The 13,744-nt window shown below is 31.0% G+C and overlaps 3 protein-coding genes across 9 annotated transcripts in view; 1 reads left to right on the plus strand and 2 right to left on the minus strand.

The window, feature by feature from the left end:
* LOC108689298 overlaps window positions 1-1,812 on the minus strand; it is a 5,503-nt gene extending 3,691 nt beyond the window's left edge. Inside the window, exon 1 of the mRNA XM_018196022.1 lies at window positions 1,626-1,812. Coding sequence (XP_018051511.1) covers window positions 1,626-1,720 — 95 coding nt within the window. The 5' untranslated portion in view covers window positions 1,721-1,812. The remainder of the gene's footprint in view (window positions 1-1,625) is intronic.
* Window positions 1,813-5,391: 3,579 nt separating this feature from the next.
* On the minus strand, window positions 5,392-7,325 carry LOC108689296 (39S ribosomal protein L14, mitochondrial). Of its 4 annotated transcripts, none has more exons than XM_018196019.1 (3): window positions 7,246-7,325; window positions 5,891-6,107; window positions 5,392-5,806 (listed from the first exon to the last, which is right to left on the minus strand). In XM_018196019.1, the coding sequence occupies exons 2-3, from the start codon at window positions 6,078-6,080 to the stop codon at window positions 5,553-5,555; spliced, it is 444 nt and encodes a 147-aa protein (XP_018051508.1). In that variant the 5' UTR covers window positions 6,081-6,107; window positions 7,246-7,325; the 3' UTR covers window positions 5,392-5,552. The 4 variants fall into 4 exon arrangements, with proteins under 4 accessions (XP_018051508.1, XP_018051506.1, XP_018051505.1 ...); XM_018196017.1 differs by lacking the exon at window positions 7,246-7,325 and adding an exon at window positions 7,035-7,165; XM_018196016.1 differs by lacking the exon at window positions 7,246-7,325 and adding an exon at window positions 6,964-7,022.
* A 5,301-nt stretch (window positions 7,326-12,626) lies between these two features.
* LOC108689307 (ATP-binding cassette sub-family A member 1-like) overlaps window positions 12,627-13,744 on the plus strand; it is a 12,171-nt gene continuing 11,053 nt past the window's right edge. For 3 of the 4 annotated variants that reach the window (XM_018196032.1, XM_018196033.1, XM_018196035.1), the window contains exons 1-2: window positions 12,627-12,860; window positions 12,978-13,081. The gene's annotated coding sequence lies outside the window, so the exon portion shown is untranslated. The remainder of the gene's footprint in view (window positions 12,861-12,977; window positions 13,082-13,744) is intronic. The other variant, XM_018196034.1, reaches the window with a different exon arrangement.

Genomic DNA, 13,744 nt, shown 5'->3' on the forward strand with positions numbered 1-13,744 from the left:
GTCTCTGTCTCGCTACATCAATAAATCACGAATCGCCTTCTCGCAAACAGCGAACCGTTAGACTACAGGATAGTGTCTTACTTTTTATTTATCTATTTATTTATCTAAAACATAATTTCGGATTTTAAATATTATCGATTTGTATAAAAATAACTTTTACATCATCTCTCAGTACGCTTTTAATTATACAGGTAATTTATTTTTTTTAGCTAATCTGGCATTTTCTTTTTTTTTTCTTCAATGAAGAAAGAAAAGATAGATGAATTAAACAAGAAGTCGAAAAAAGAGCCTAGAATATTCTTAAAATAAACACCTTACAAATTTCTCTCACATATATATTGATTCGAATATCATGCATAAAAAAATTTTATAGAACAAAAAAGGTCGAGATATTATTTCTACATTTTTTGAATTCATACATTAAAATTACAGAATTTGAAATTATTTCTTAATTAACATGCTTGCATTTTTCTTGCTAAAAAAAAAATATTAGAATATTAGAAGCAATCTATTGGGTTGGCAAGGAAGTAATTGCGTTTTTTTAGCTCAAAGTTATATATACAATATCTTCGTCAATAATGAAATTTTAATTTAAAAAGAGTTTTAAAGCTTGAAACCTCTATTTTTAAAAACTTGCCATATTTTTTAAGTTTATATAAGTTTGATAATTTTTACATATTAAAAACTACGAGCTGAAAAGACAGAAAATTTTTTTCTCACTTTGTGGGTTTGTAACGTTTTGTTTTGTCCAAGACAAAATTTCCCTACAAAATCGTTTTTTTTTTAATATTCTTATGATTTTTGGTTATTATTATCGCGGAAATAAAAGGATCATTTTGATTTTAATTGCAAATAACTCTGTTAAAAATTATTGTATCGCAATTTAAAAAAGAGATTCTTAAAGCTCAAACTTTATTGTATCAAGATATATTTATATTGGTTGGTAAGAAAGTAATTGCGGTTTTTACTAATGCCTTTTAAAAAAACGCAATTACTTTCTTGTCAATCCAATAAAATCCGAAAAACTGTAAAGGAGATGTTTGAATCCAAGAGATTTTCTTCGCGACCACGTGACGCACTTGACATACTTTCGATACTTGTTATTACATGAGCGTATGAATCACGATTTTTGTGCACAGCCAAACATTGAAATTAAAGACGTAAAGACGTAGAGATCTTTTCACAGCTGAATGAAAAAAAGAGCCGACAACAGTTGAGAGCCAAAAAAAAAAGATCTCATAAGATAAAAAAAAGCTCTTACATCATTTTCTGCCCATTTTCTACCAATGTAGTTTAATTTTAATCTCGGTTCAATTGCAATTTTTCACCTTCCTCTAGTTCTAAAAATTTGTAGAAAAATGAAAACTTACAAGTTGAACAATGAGATTAAAGTCAATTCGATATAAACGGGCATTAAAGAAACAAAAAGCTTCTAGTGAGATTACCAGAAGTTGCGAGAACGTAGCTTCTCCTTGCTCCAGTTTATCAGTTCTAGTGGGAAGAAAAAACCCGGGAATATACCAACAGAAAGAGGTTAAGTTAAGCGCGCGAAATTGCGCGCGAAACCGAGAAAAGGCGCGAGTCCTGTTAACTGTACAGCCAACTTGGCCAACCTGGTCACTCACCTAACAGACTCGGCTATATTTTTCAGGCTGTTGGAAACAGCGATTCGGAACAGCCGCGCGTTGTTCGGACAATCCGCTTCCTCGTCCTCTCCCATTCCTCGGCGATTCTTCTTGTTCGCGTGGGAAAGACGAGCTACACCACGCGGCGTCAACGATGATCAACGACGCCTCATAATAACAGTTAACACTTCTCAATTCTCACCCATCCAAACCGTCGCCAACGTCCTCGCGTCTCGACAAGATTTGAATTGCTCGTAACTGCGTCGACGCGTTGAGAGCCTGATGATAATTGAAGGAAACTGACATTATCGACTATGAGTAAATAAGGTAAAATTCTTGTTTTTTATCTTCGGAATAACCGAAACATCCATTTCCACATCGTGAAATGCTTGATACTTTCCCTATAAAATTTCCATTTATTATAATTAATATTTAAAAAATTAAGACGAAAATAACATTGGAGGATGCATAATATGAATGGAATAGAATTTATTACACTTCAGCATATACAGCCAAGAAGGGCACTTGGTTTATATAAATACTTAATTCATTCACACTTTCCATATCTGGTCTGCACGCTATCGCACATATATTATTATAAATTTTTTATGCTTATCCCTTTACTTTCCTACTTTTCTGGTTAAACCCTCTTCGCTTCTTTACCTGCTTTATTTCTTTTCGCTTTGTCCGCTTTTCTCTCAGTTATATCTACTTTTTCTCAGTTATATCTACTTTTAATGTTATATATTCTCGTTCAATACATATTAGGTGTACAACTTTGCTTCCACCGTTTTCCTATAGATAGCTTTAGCGGTAAGTGGTGGTCGAAATAAATAGATCATAGATGTCATACAATAAACTTGGGCATCTGTCAACATAACGTATAGAAACATTAGTCGATTTGTGTCTACATCATAAAGTTATTCTCGATTGAAAATGTCAGTTTACGAGCCAAATTCTCGTCATTTGCGGGAGGTTTTAATTTTTTGCTTCAATATGAAGAAATCTGCGGCTGAGGCTCATCGAATGCTCTCAAATACTTATGGTGAGGCCGCTATTAGTGAAAGAACGTGTCGTGAGTGGTTTCAACGTTTCAAGAACGGTGATGTTGACGTCGAAGACCGGCGGTGGAAGAGAGAAGGTTTTCGAAGATGCAGAATTGGAGGCATTACTTGAGCAAGACTCATGTCAAAATCAAGAAGAATTGGCACGATCATTGGGAGTGACTCAACAAGCCATTTCAAAACGCCTCAAAGCCATGGGAATGATTCAAGCAAGGAAATTGGGTGCCGTACGAATTGAAGCCGAGAGATGTTGAACGTTTGTTTACTTGTGAACAGCTGCTTGAAAGGCAAAGACGGAAGGGATTTCTGCATCGCATTGTGACTGGGGATGAAAAATGGGTTCATTACGATAATCCCAAGCGCAGAAAATCATGGGGAGTTCCCGACCATGCTTTCACGTCGACGGCCAAACCGAATATTCACGGCTCCAAGATCATGCTCTGTATTTGGTGGGACCAGCTCGGCATAGTGTATTATGAACTGTTAAAATCGACTGAAACAATTACAGGCGATCGGTATCGAACGCAATTGATGCGTTTGAGCCGAGCATTGAAAGACAAACGGCCGCAATACAACGAGAGACACGATAAAGTGATTTTGCAGCATGACAATGCTCGACCCCATGTTGCAAAAGTGGTCAAGATATACTTGGAAACGTTGAAATGGGAAGTCCCCACCCGCCGTATTCTCCAGACGTTGCTTCCTCCGACTATCACTTATTTCGATCAATGGCACACGGCCTGGCTGACCAGCACTTCCGTTCTTATGAAGAAGTAAAAAATTGGATCGATTCGTGGATAGCCTCAAAAGATGACCAGTTTTTTCGACGCGGGATTCATACGCTACCCGAAAGATGGGAGAAAGTAGTAGCCAGCGATGGACAATACTTTGAATCATAAATGTATAACCAGTTTTTTACAATAAAGCCTCGAATTTCGGAAAAAAAACGGCGAAAGCAAAGTTGTACACCTAATACGTTATCTCAGTCTTATCACCGCCTATTATTATTGGATTGGTAAGAAAGTAATTGTGGTTTTTACTAATAGATGCCTTTTAAAAAAACGCAATTACTTTCTTGCCAACCCAATATTATCACATATTTATATCTTACTTACTTCTTAATTCTTTACTTTCCTTACTTTCCTTTTCTCTCCATATCATCACTCTATACATTTCTTCTCTGTCCTCTTTTGACTCCTTCTTTATTTTCCTTCTTCTTTTTGCTTCCTCCCTCTCTTCCCATAATTTCCTTATTATTTCCCCTTTTAGCTCATCTAAATCCGTATCATACAATTTCCTTAAGATCTCTTCCTTATTCTTTTTCTAATTTAGTAAACCTTTCTCTTATTTCCGAACATTCTTCTACATAGTGCTTTAAATTATCTTTTCTCTTACCACAGAATATACTCTTTTTCCTATGCTCTTCTACCCAATATTTATTATCCTTCCTTCAAGTTCCCACATCTTAATTTGAACAAGGCTCTCACCTCTTCTCCTCTTTTCTCTTCTCCTAAGTTTAATATGTATAATATGTAAAAACGTATATGTGATAAAATATATATGTAACATGATATAATATACCTACAAAAACCATGTACAATAAGTTACATTTAATATATGTATAATTACTATTGCAGAGTTCTGAATGGATAGCCATTTGAACCATTATCTATTGCGGAATTTGAGATGGATCAAGCAGAATTGCCATTGAGGCTAAATAAGACCGAACATGATTGAGATCATTTAATCATATTCAATCACAATCCAGCAACCACACAAAGATTACTTTAAGACTGCCCTATAAGATCCGATTATATCATCTAAGTCTGTTTTTCAAGAAAACTTTTTTTTCATGAGATTCAATGCGTGAAAGCATTTTGAACCAGACTACTATTGCTGAAACAATTTTATTTTGTATTATTTTGTATCTGAACTTGTACACACTATTGAATAAAGATTTTTGATAATTAAACTATGCTTATCTATTGTAACTTATCAGATTAGGGACAGGAAATGTTTTTCGCCAGTATCAGACCAAATTCTCCACGAATTCGAAGTGCTCATCCATATTCTATTCTTATATAGGAATCGTATTGAAAAAAAGTTATCGGGACGACGAAAACTGAAGAATTATTTGCATTATTAATTTGATTTCGGAATGCGATGAAGACAAATTTGATAATAAATTCTAACGGCAAAGAATTAAAGTTATGCAATTTGCTAAAATTTTAATAAAAATATCAAATCTTAACGTAAGCATAATATAACTTCAACAATTAATTTAAATAATCTCTTTAAATACAAAGCAATAAAGCTCCCCATAGCTGATAACTGAATTAAAGTTACACTTATAAGCTCTATACCTACATAAACAAAAGCATACAAATATATAGGATGCGCGATATTATTTCATCCTTTCTCATCTTTTATCATTAAATATTAAACAAAGCCGAGATATATAGCCTTATGTTAAATAGAAAACACTCCTAGTGCATTAAACAAGGCTCTCACCTCTTCTCACATCTTTTCTCTTTTCCTAGTTTAATATGTATACGTGATATAATATACGTAATATGATATAATACATATCTACAAAAATCATGTACAATAAGTTACATTTAATATACGTATAATTACTATTCAGAGTTCTGAATGGGTAGCTATTTGAACCATTATCTATCTTTATAAAAAAAAAGGTTGAATTTATGATAGTTTTATTATAATATTAATATACAATAAAATACACAGATGCATGAGTAATACGCTTCCATTACAAGTTTTGCAGAAAATACTAAATAATTACAATATTAACATTTTCTTGAAATATTTGATATATATTACAATAGTAGATAAGATAGATACACTACACGAATCTGGATGCAATCGCTATTAGTTTAGTATAATCTGCTCCTTTGCTGTGAGTCTTTTCTTTCATTTTCGTTCGGAGTATGTGTGGAATAGGCACCTGTATTCTTGTACCTAGAGGTGTGCCGTTGTCGTCTATGAGTACCAGATTGTTGCTATCGAACTTAGGAACTTTAGGGGCCTGTTGCTGTTTCAATCCAACCAATATACCCTTTTTCTTTTCGCCTCTTATAGCAACTAAAATTCTATCACCTGAATAATACATATAGCAATGTTTAAATAAATTTCCTAGAAAATGATAACATCTTTTATATAGTCTTTCATTTATTGTCTCACCAATATATCCCACTCCATGCTTGTTATATATGTGAATGCAACGCGGTGGTCTACCCTCCATCATAGCTTGCTTTCCTATCTCGCTGTTGTCCACTACTCTCAGTCTACTCAATTTAATTATCTGACTCATAGGAGTTGAAGTAAAAATGTTTCTGCTTGCAATATTTAACACCGCAAAAGGCGTCAACATTATCGTTATAATTTTCCTTAGGATAATCTGAAATATCAAATAATATAAAATTACTATAATTATTTACTATAATTAGAATATTTATTCTAATTATTTAACTATAATTAGAATTACTATAATTAAAATACAGACTGTATCTCCGATTTTGATGAAATTAGGCTCATTAGACACGTTTTTGCTCAAAATGAAAGAATCTGTAAGAAAAAAATGTTAAAGAAAATCTATCATAGCGACGAAATGTTGTGACACGACTGGACACATCTATGTGCCACGCTTACAACATGTAATTGAGACCAGAATAAGCATTTTCTGCTTAAATTACATAAATTCTCTTCTTTAAAAATACATTTTCTGCTTTAAGAATAAATATTTTTTATATAATTTTTGTTTTTACAGATAATTTGTCTTAATTAAAAGATATTGTTAAAAGATATTTTAAAAATACAAATTCTTCGCTTTAAAATACAAATTCTCTGTTTTTAAAAACAAATTTTTTACTATAAAAAGTTACATAGAAAATAATATGTATTTGTAAAGCACATTGAATGTGTTTTTATAAAGCAGACAATTTGCTTTTAAAGCAGAGAATTTGCTTTTAACAGAATTTGTGTAATTGAAGTAAAAAATACTTATTCTAGCAACAATTACATGTTGTACATAACTTCGATGCATAGACGTGTTCAATCGCTGCATGGCTGCATCTCGTCACTATGACAGATTTTCTAACCTCAATAATCATCAACTTCAACTTAATATCTCAGCTTAATATCTCAGTTCACGAGGCCTAACGGTTTTTCTTACAGATTCTTCCGTGTCAAGCAAAAACGCGTCGAATGAGCCTTTCATCAAAAGCGGAAATGCAGTCTGTATTCTAAAAAATTACATATTCAGATACAAATTCACGCATCGCGAAAAATTGTCGAAGATACGTTACTGCAACTCGCGGACTTTTACCGTTTATATGCAGTGCGTTATTCCTCGCTTCGCGTAGCAGAGAATGAGAGCAAAAGGAAAACACACAGAGGAGTCCACTGCTGATTGCAGTATTATGTACATGAACAAAAGCCGTCACCTTCTTGCGGAAACTACGACCAAATGAGAAACTGATCTCTTGCGGACGTCGCAAGATTTTAAAGCTTTCTATTTTTCGGTTTCACGTATTTACCTGCAATCGCTACGCAAATACCGGCTGTGATAATAAGCGAGCTGATACCAATTATAGTATCTCCTCCATGGTGGTTTCCTCCATGATTTCCTCCACCACAGTGAATAATGACTCAACTTTCTTCTTTCCACTATGATGGCGACTATGGCGACCGTTAAATAAACATGTTGCGAAATATTAAGTGCATTTCGAGTTTAGACTAGACGGTCATAAAAATTGTTGAACAGCAAAACTATTGCGTTATGTTGAACGCAAAAAAGTAATCAATGGGTGAATAAGGATAGTGCTAGAGGCCTAGATAACAGAGATGCGACATTGCATCGATTGGATAAGTAGTCACCGCCTTTTTAATTCAGTATAAGTGTTTCTAACTTTATAAGTGATGACAATTGATGCAAAAGGTAGAGAAGGTTAAATTGCTAGAAAAAAAAAAGTATTTCCTAAATAAAATTATTGTATTTTTCTTGTTTTATTGTTGTTTTCATTTTTTTAATAATAAGTTTATTATTATTGTTGTAGTTTTAATGACTTGTAAGTGCGCTGCTTCATCATGTCTCACAAGTTCAGAGAGGAATCTTTTTAATCTTTTTAAGTTTCCAAAGAATCAACAGTTAAGAATAATTTGAAATAAATGTATACAGGATATTAATGATGATTATTTAAGAGAAGAAAAGTATCTTTGTGAGGTAATCTTTTTGCTATCAATCTTTAAGTATATTGCAAAATAAAATTCTTTCAATGAATTCTTTTCCGATATTTATTATTTTAATTACATTTTTACATGAAAATCAATGGAAGGATTTCAATCGAAAACATTTGATATCCGCAATTCCAACTATTTTCAATTTCGTGAAAAAGATTATGTAAAAAAATATATATCATGTTTTGCAATCTGCTTATCAAGATGAAAATTTATCATCAAATTTACCATTTTTATATATATTGGATCATATTTCTTGCATTGAGAAAGAAAGGAAGCGCAGAAACTTTTTAAAAGAATTAGAATACAATTAATTGAATTTGGATTCCAAAAAGTGTTCAAAAGAAGGAAAAATTATTAAATCTTATTGCTGAGAAAAATATAACGTATAAGACAGAATTAAAAAAATTAGATTTAAATAATTAAAATATTTGATATTTTGAATTTATAATGAATTTATAATAGATTTTTTTTATAGCAAAGTAGCAGATAAATCTGATTTACTTATGTAGACTTGCTCATATGATTGGACATTTATATTATACATGATCATGCAATTTACAAAAGAGAGACAAAGGAATCTTTTTATATCTTTTTATCTTTTTTTTTAAATGTGATCATTTGCAGATATCTGTGCAAGATAATTAAAAATAGAAAGCACCGAATTTAAGCTTTCTCTTCCCACACTTTCTAATTTTCTTCCAAGAAGAAACGTCAAAATACTTCTGGAAAAAATATAATAAAATCATGAAACAAAAGAAACATCTTATAAAAAATATTTTAGCTATATAAGTTATAACTGATGAATTCATAGGCTGTCAAGAATATCCATTTATTTACCTCACATTAGTGATCCACATATTTCTTATCTCAAAATTTATTGAAAAAGAACGAAACAAAAGATTTTCTTCTTTTTAGTGTTTCTCTTTTTTGTATATATTTTTATAGTCAAATACACAGCATTTCCTGCACAAAAAAAATTCTCTAAAGAGTCACAAAATCAAGTTTTCAAGAAAGGATTAGATTTGATTCGATACTAAATATTCACACAAATAAGAATACTTACACATAATAATTTTTTATTGCACTTCGACACTTTGTATTATCTTAATTTTTCTCTATATAATCTATATGTATGTACATTACAAAGCTATATCTTAATCAGATGCAATAGTGAATTAAAATGGCGCTCTGATTCAGACAATTAAATTATATTCTTCTATGTCACCTCTAGTAAGTAGTAATTCTATCAATTAGAATTAAGAATACTATTTACATTGGCTTTGTTCCCATATTTGCTGCTATAGTGTTGATCTATAGTATAGGTATTCAGTATTGGCAGTGAATGTCGCAACACAAGCAATAATATTATTAGTATTATCTGTTATTATTGATTTATATGCACAATATTTAGGTTTATAAACTAGATTAACTTAGTATGTACAGATTTATAAACTAGATTAACTAAATAGTTAATATTTTGTCGATTAATTAGTTTATTTGCTATTTGCTATTGTTTTTTTTTGTACACAATGGATAGTATTCATGGAATCCGTACGAATACTATCCAAGTCTGTTTTTTCAGACTTTTTTTTTGTGATGATCGGTGAATTATGAAAGCATACCAGATCTATGCTGAAATATAGTTTTGTATTATTTTATATCTGAGCCTGTATATTGAAACTATTAAATAAAGATTTTGATGAATTTTGATTAAACCATGTTGATTTGTTCTAATTTACCAGATTAGGGACACCTTCTTCACCAGTATCAGACTCCTCTACCTCTACAGACAATCCGAAATGCTCATCTATATTTTATTCTTATATATTGCATTATTAATTTGATTTCCGAATTTTTCGATGAAGACGAATTTGATAATACATTCTATTTAAAAGTGAAGAATTAAAGTTATGCAATTTGCTAAAATCTGAATTAAAATATTATAAATCAATTAACACAGACATAATATAACTTTGACAATTAATTTAAATTATCATTTAAATACAAAGTGATACACATCACATGACTGATAATTGAACTAAAGTTACACTTGCTAACAATATAATTATGTATCAAAATCACAGCATATATACACATACATATGCGATACCATTTCATCCTTCTTGTCATCAAACATTAAACAAGGATGAGACGATATGATGACACGTACGTCGCAAAGGTGTGTTAAGTGGAGCATACCTCTAGTGCATATAACAAAAAATAAGTTTGAATGTAGTAATTTTATTATTAAAATATTAATATACAATAAGATATATAGAGATGCATGAATAATACACTTCCATACTATAAGTTTGACGGTAAATATTAAATAAGTACAATATTAACATTATAATAAAATATTTAATACATATATTATAATAGTAGGCAAAATAAATACACTACACGAATCTGTAATCGTTATTAGTTCAATATAATCTGCTTCTTTACTGTGAGTTTGTTCTTTCATTTTCGTTCACAGTATGTGTGGCATCTGTATTATTGTACCTAAAGATGTGCTGTTGTTGTCTACGAGTACTAGATTATTGCTATCAAATTTGGGAATTTTAAGGATCTGTTGCTGTTTCAATCCAACCAATATACTCTTTCTTTTCACCTCTTATAGCAACTACAATTCTATCATCTGAATAATACGTATAGCAATGTTTAGATTAAATTTCCTACAAAATGATAATATCTAATAAAATTGGAATTACTTGATTAATCTATATGTGAATGTTATTATAATACTTAACTTTATTTTCAATAACGATTTAATTGTGACAGATAGTTATTGAAAATATATATCAAGTATGATATCATTCACATTCGATTTATCAGATAATTCCAACTACTGTTTCATGTTGTTTCTCTTATCAACGCGTTTCCGGATAGAATTATGTAGTTGTAGACTATAATATAATATAAAATATTAGAATGCCAAATTAATTGACATCCAAATATTTTTATAGACGTATTATATTACGTATTATATTACGTATTATATTCATGTCATACTCGATATTATACATAAATAAAATTTGCAATTGATAATGTAAATTGTTACACATGCTCCAAAATTTTCTAACATCTTTCGAAAACATCTTTTGAAAAACATGTAAAAGGCGTCTTTTGGAAAAGTCTTAAAGATGTCTAGTTCAAGATGTCTTTTGGATATTTTTCATCAGACTCCAGCAAACGAGAATGGATTGAAATAAATTGAAATGGATTCAGATTTTCAGAAATATTAAATCACGAATGTTAAAATGAATGCTTTTCAATCCTGAATGCATTTTTATTCATTTATAGGAATTGCATGCAGCATATCTCTATGCCTTTCAATCTAAAAATAATATTAGCTTTTTCTGTGCACAATACACATTGTGAATATTATTCAATTCAAAATTTTGAATAGAAAATGCAGTTTTTCAATTCAATTGCATCCAATTGAATCTAATTGAATTCAATTGAATTCAATTAAATAAAAAAAAGTATTCGCTATTTAAAATACGCATTTGGATAAAAAAATTTCAATTCATTATAATCCATTTGTTGGGATGGCATGTCTCTGAGATGTATCGTTTTATCCATGTTTAACACTGCGAACAACAAGGATAAAATATCTTATGCGCATTATGCGTGCAACAAAACGCAGCCAATAAAAGGTCTTTCATTATTGCACTGTGTTCTAACTCAGAAAATGCAGCAATAAAAAAGACCTAATATTAGCGTTCTTCAATTACCACCGAGCTTTCGGAATACTTTGAGTACAAAAATTTATATATAGGGTTAATGATTTTTAACAAGTACTTTCCATTTCATATATACAAATCAACAAATAGCTCCGTTCTATCTTCTTTTATTTATATATTATCTTTGGGTGCGCTTTATTTGACGCTTACAATGCTTGCGAGCATATTATTTATCTTTGTTTAACATTTAATAAATAACAAGGATGAAATGATTCTGTGAGCGTCGTAAACGTTAAAAAATGCAGATTTTATTACTCGGAATGTCAAGAAAAGATAAAATGATATTCATGTCAATTTGTGTTACTAAGTGCCTTCCATTCACACAAATCGACACAAGTATCATTCTGTCTTTGTACTTATAAAATACAAAAAAAAAACGACATTTGTGTCAACTTATGTCACTAAAGATCCCTTTTTATTTCTGAGAATAAACTAGATTGCATTAGAATTTTCTTTCTCGCTTTCGCCAAACATTAAACGTATATCTATCTTATTTTAAGTTCCAAAAGTGTACACCAGTTCAGCCACAGAAAACAGACCTTCACAGAGATCTTAAATGGAGGGCATCTACTAATATTCGTTTCTATCAACGTAGATTATTAATTTACCATTCAATTTGTTCTTCATCTTTTCCTAATTTTTAAAACTAGAAATTATTTAAACTACAGGTATAAATGGGAAGTATTTAATAGTATTTCATCGACCATATGACATATGTAGGAATTAAAGGCTATGCAAGGCTGTGGGTACATCCCGTTATTCACTGCGAGTGAAAATCTATAATTCACGTTACATGTACTATAGATCTGCAGTACTTGTAGACTGCATTGAATATAACAGAATACATTCTAACATTACGTACAGTTTCCCCTCTATATGATACATTATCGTACCCGCATTTTTTATAGCAATTCAGCAGTGAACGCCGAAGTCTAAGAATTGGCAATGAACAGTTTCCTGGTATGACAGTATACGATGGTATGACGTCGAGTGCTGGCATACGCTATTGATGCTATGCGACGCGTTGTAATTAAGTGTTTAAATATAACGCGTCGCAAAATTATCGTTGTCTTTGATAGTATGATAAGATGAAGTTTTATAAGGCGTACAACTTCGCTATTAATTGTCTCCGAGGAAAACTGGTACGAAATGTGACAGTTCTCGTAAGTATGTTGCATACAGTTGTCAAATCATTATCGTAATAATGACATGTAGTCACATGTAGTAAACATGTAATAGTTCCCATTATGTCTCTTTTTTTTTGCATTCCGAATGATAAGGATGTGGAAATTGAACAAACGAGCGTATATCGATTCCCATGTGTTATCTAAATTGCAAGTTCATTTTGACGCAACGTCTAACAACGTACAGTTGGCATACGCAAGTAAGTTGAAAATTTTAACAAATTGAATATATAATTCGGACATGTGTTTCTGTTCTTCTCATATTTAAATGAACACAATGAAGTCTCATGTAAATTTGGAAAGTGGCAGACGAATTTTTAAGAGAGAAGCTGCAGGCTTTTGTTCTTATCATTTATTTATCTTGTCGACCATAAGTTGTTCATGTTTCCTAGAAATTCTTTGTATATTTTTTTAAGATGGAATCACGGGATGCTGGATTTCTTGAATAATAGCATGTATACAACTATGCCTGTTCTGATGTATGCTAGAATTCATTCATACATTGAGCGCTGCATGCTGCATATACATGATTTTATATTTATTATGGATTACTTCATAGCTTATTTCCTTGCATGCAATCAAAAGAAATAATTGCTAATTTCATAGTTATTTATCAAACGTCAGACTGTATGCATCAAAACAAGCATAGCATGCTTATTGTTCAAGAAATTGAGCATCATGTGATTTCATCTTTACATAGTTCTCAGTATTTGTTTGATGTGACGTCAAATTGTTTGATCTTATCTAGTTTAAAAACTACCGAATAATCTTTGTTATATTATTGATAATTATTAAAATTAGATTGACATTAAAGTATTATAGTAATTATTAAAGTCATGTATATATGTATGTATATATATATA

Source organism: Atta colombica, unplaced genomic scaffold (genome assembly GCF_001594045.1).
Source record: "Atta colombica isolate Treedump-2 unplaced genomic scaffold, Acol1.0 scaffold268, whole genome shotgun sequence".
In the NCBI taxonomy this organism is placed as follows: domain Eukaryota; kingdom Metazoa; phylum Arthropoda; class Insecta; order Hymenoptera; family Formicidae; genus Atta; species Atta colombica.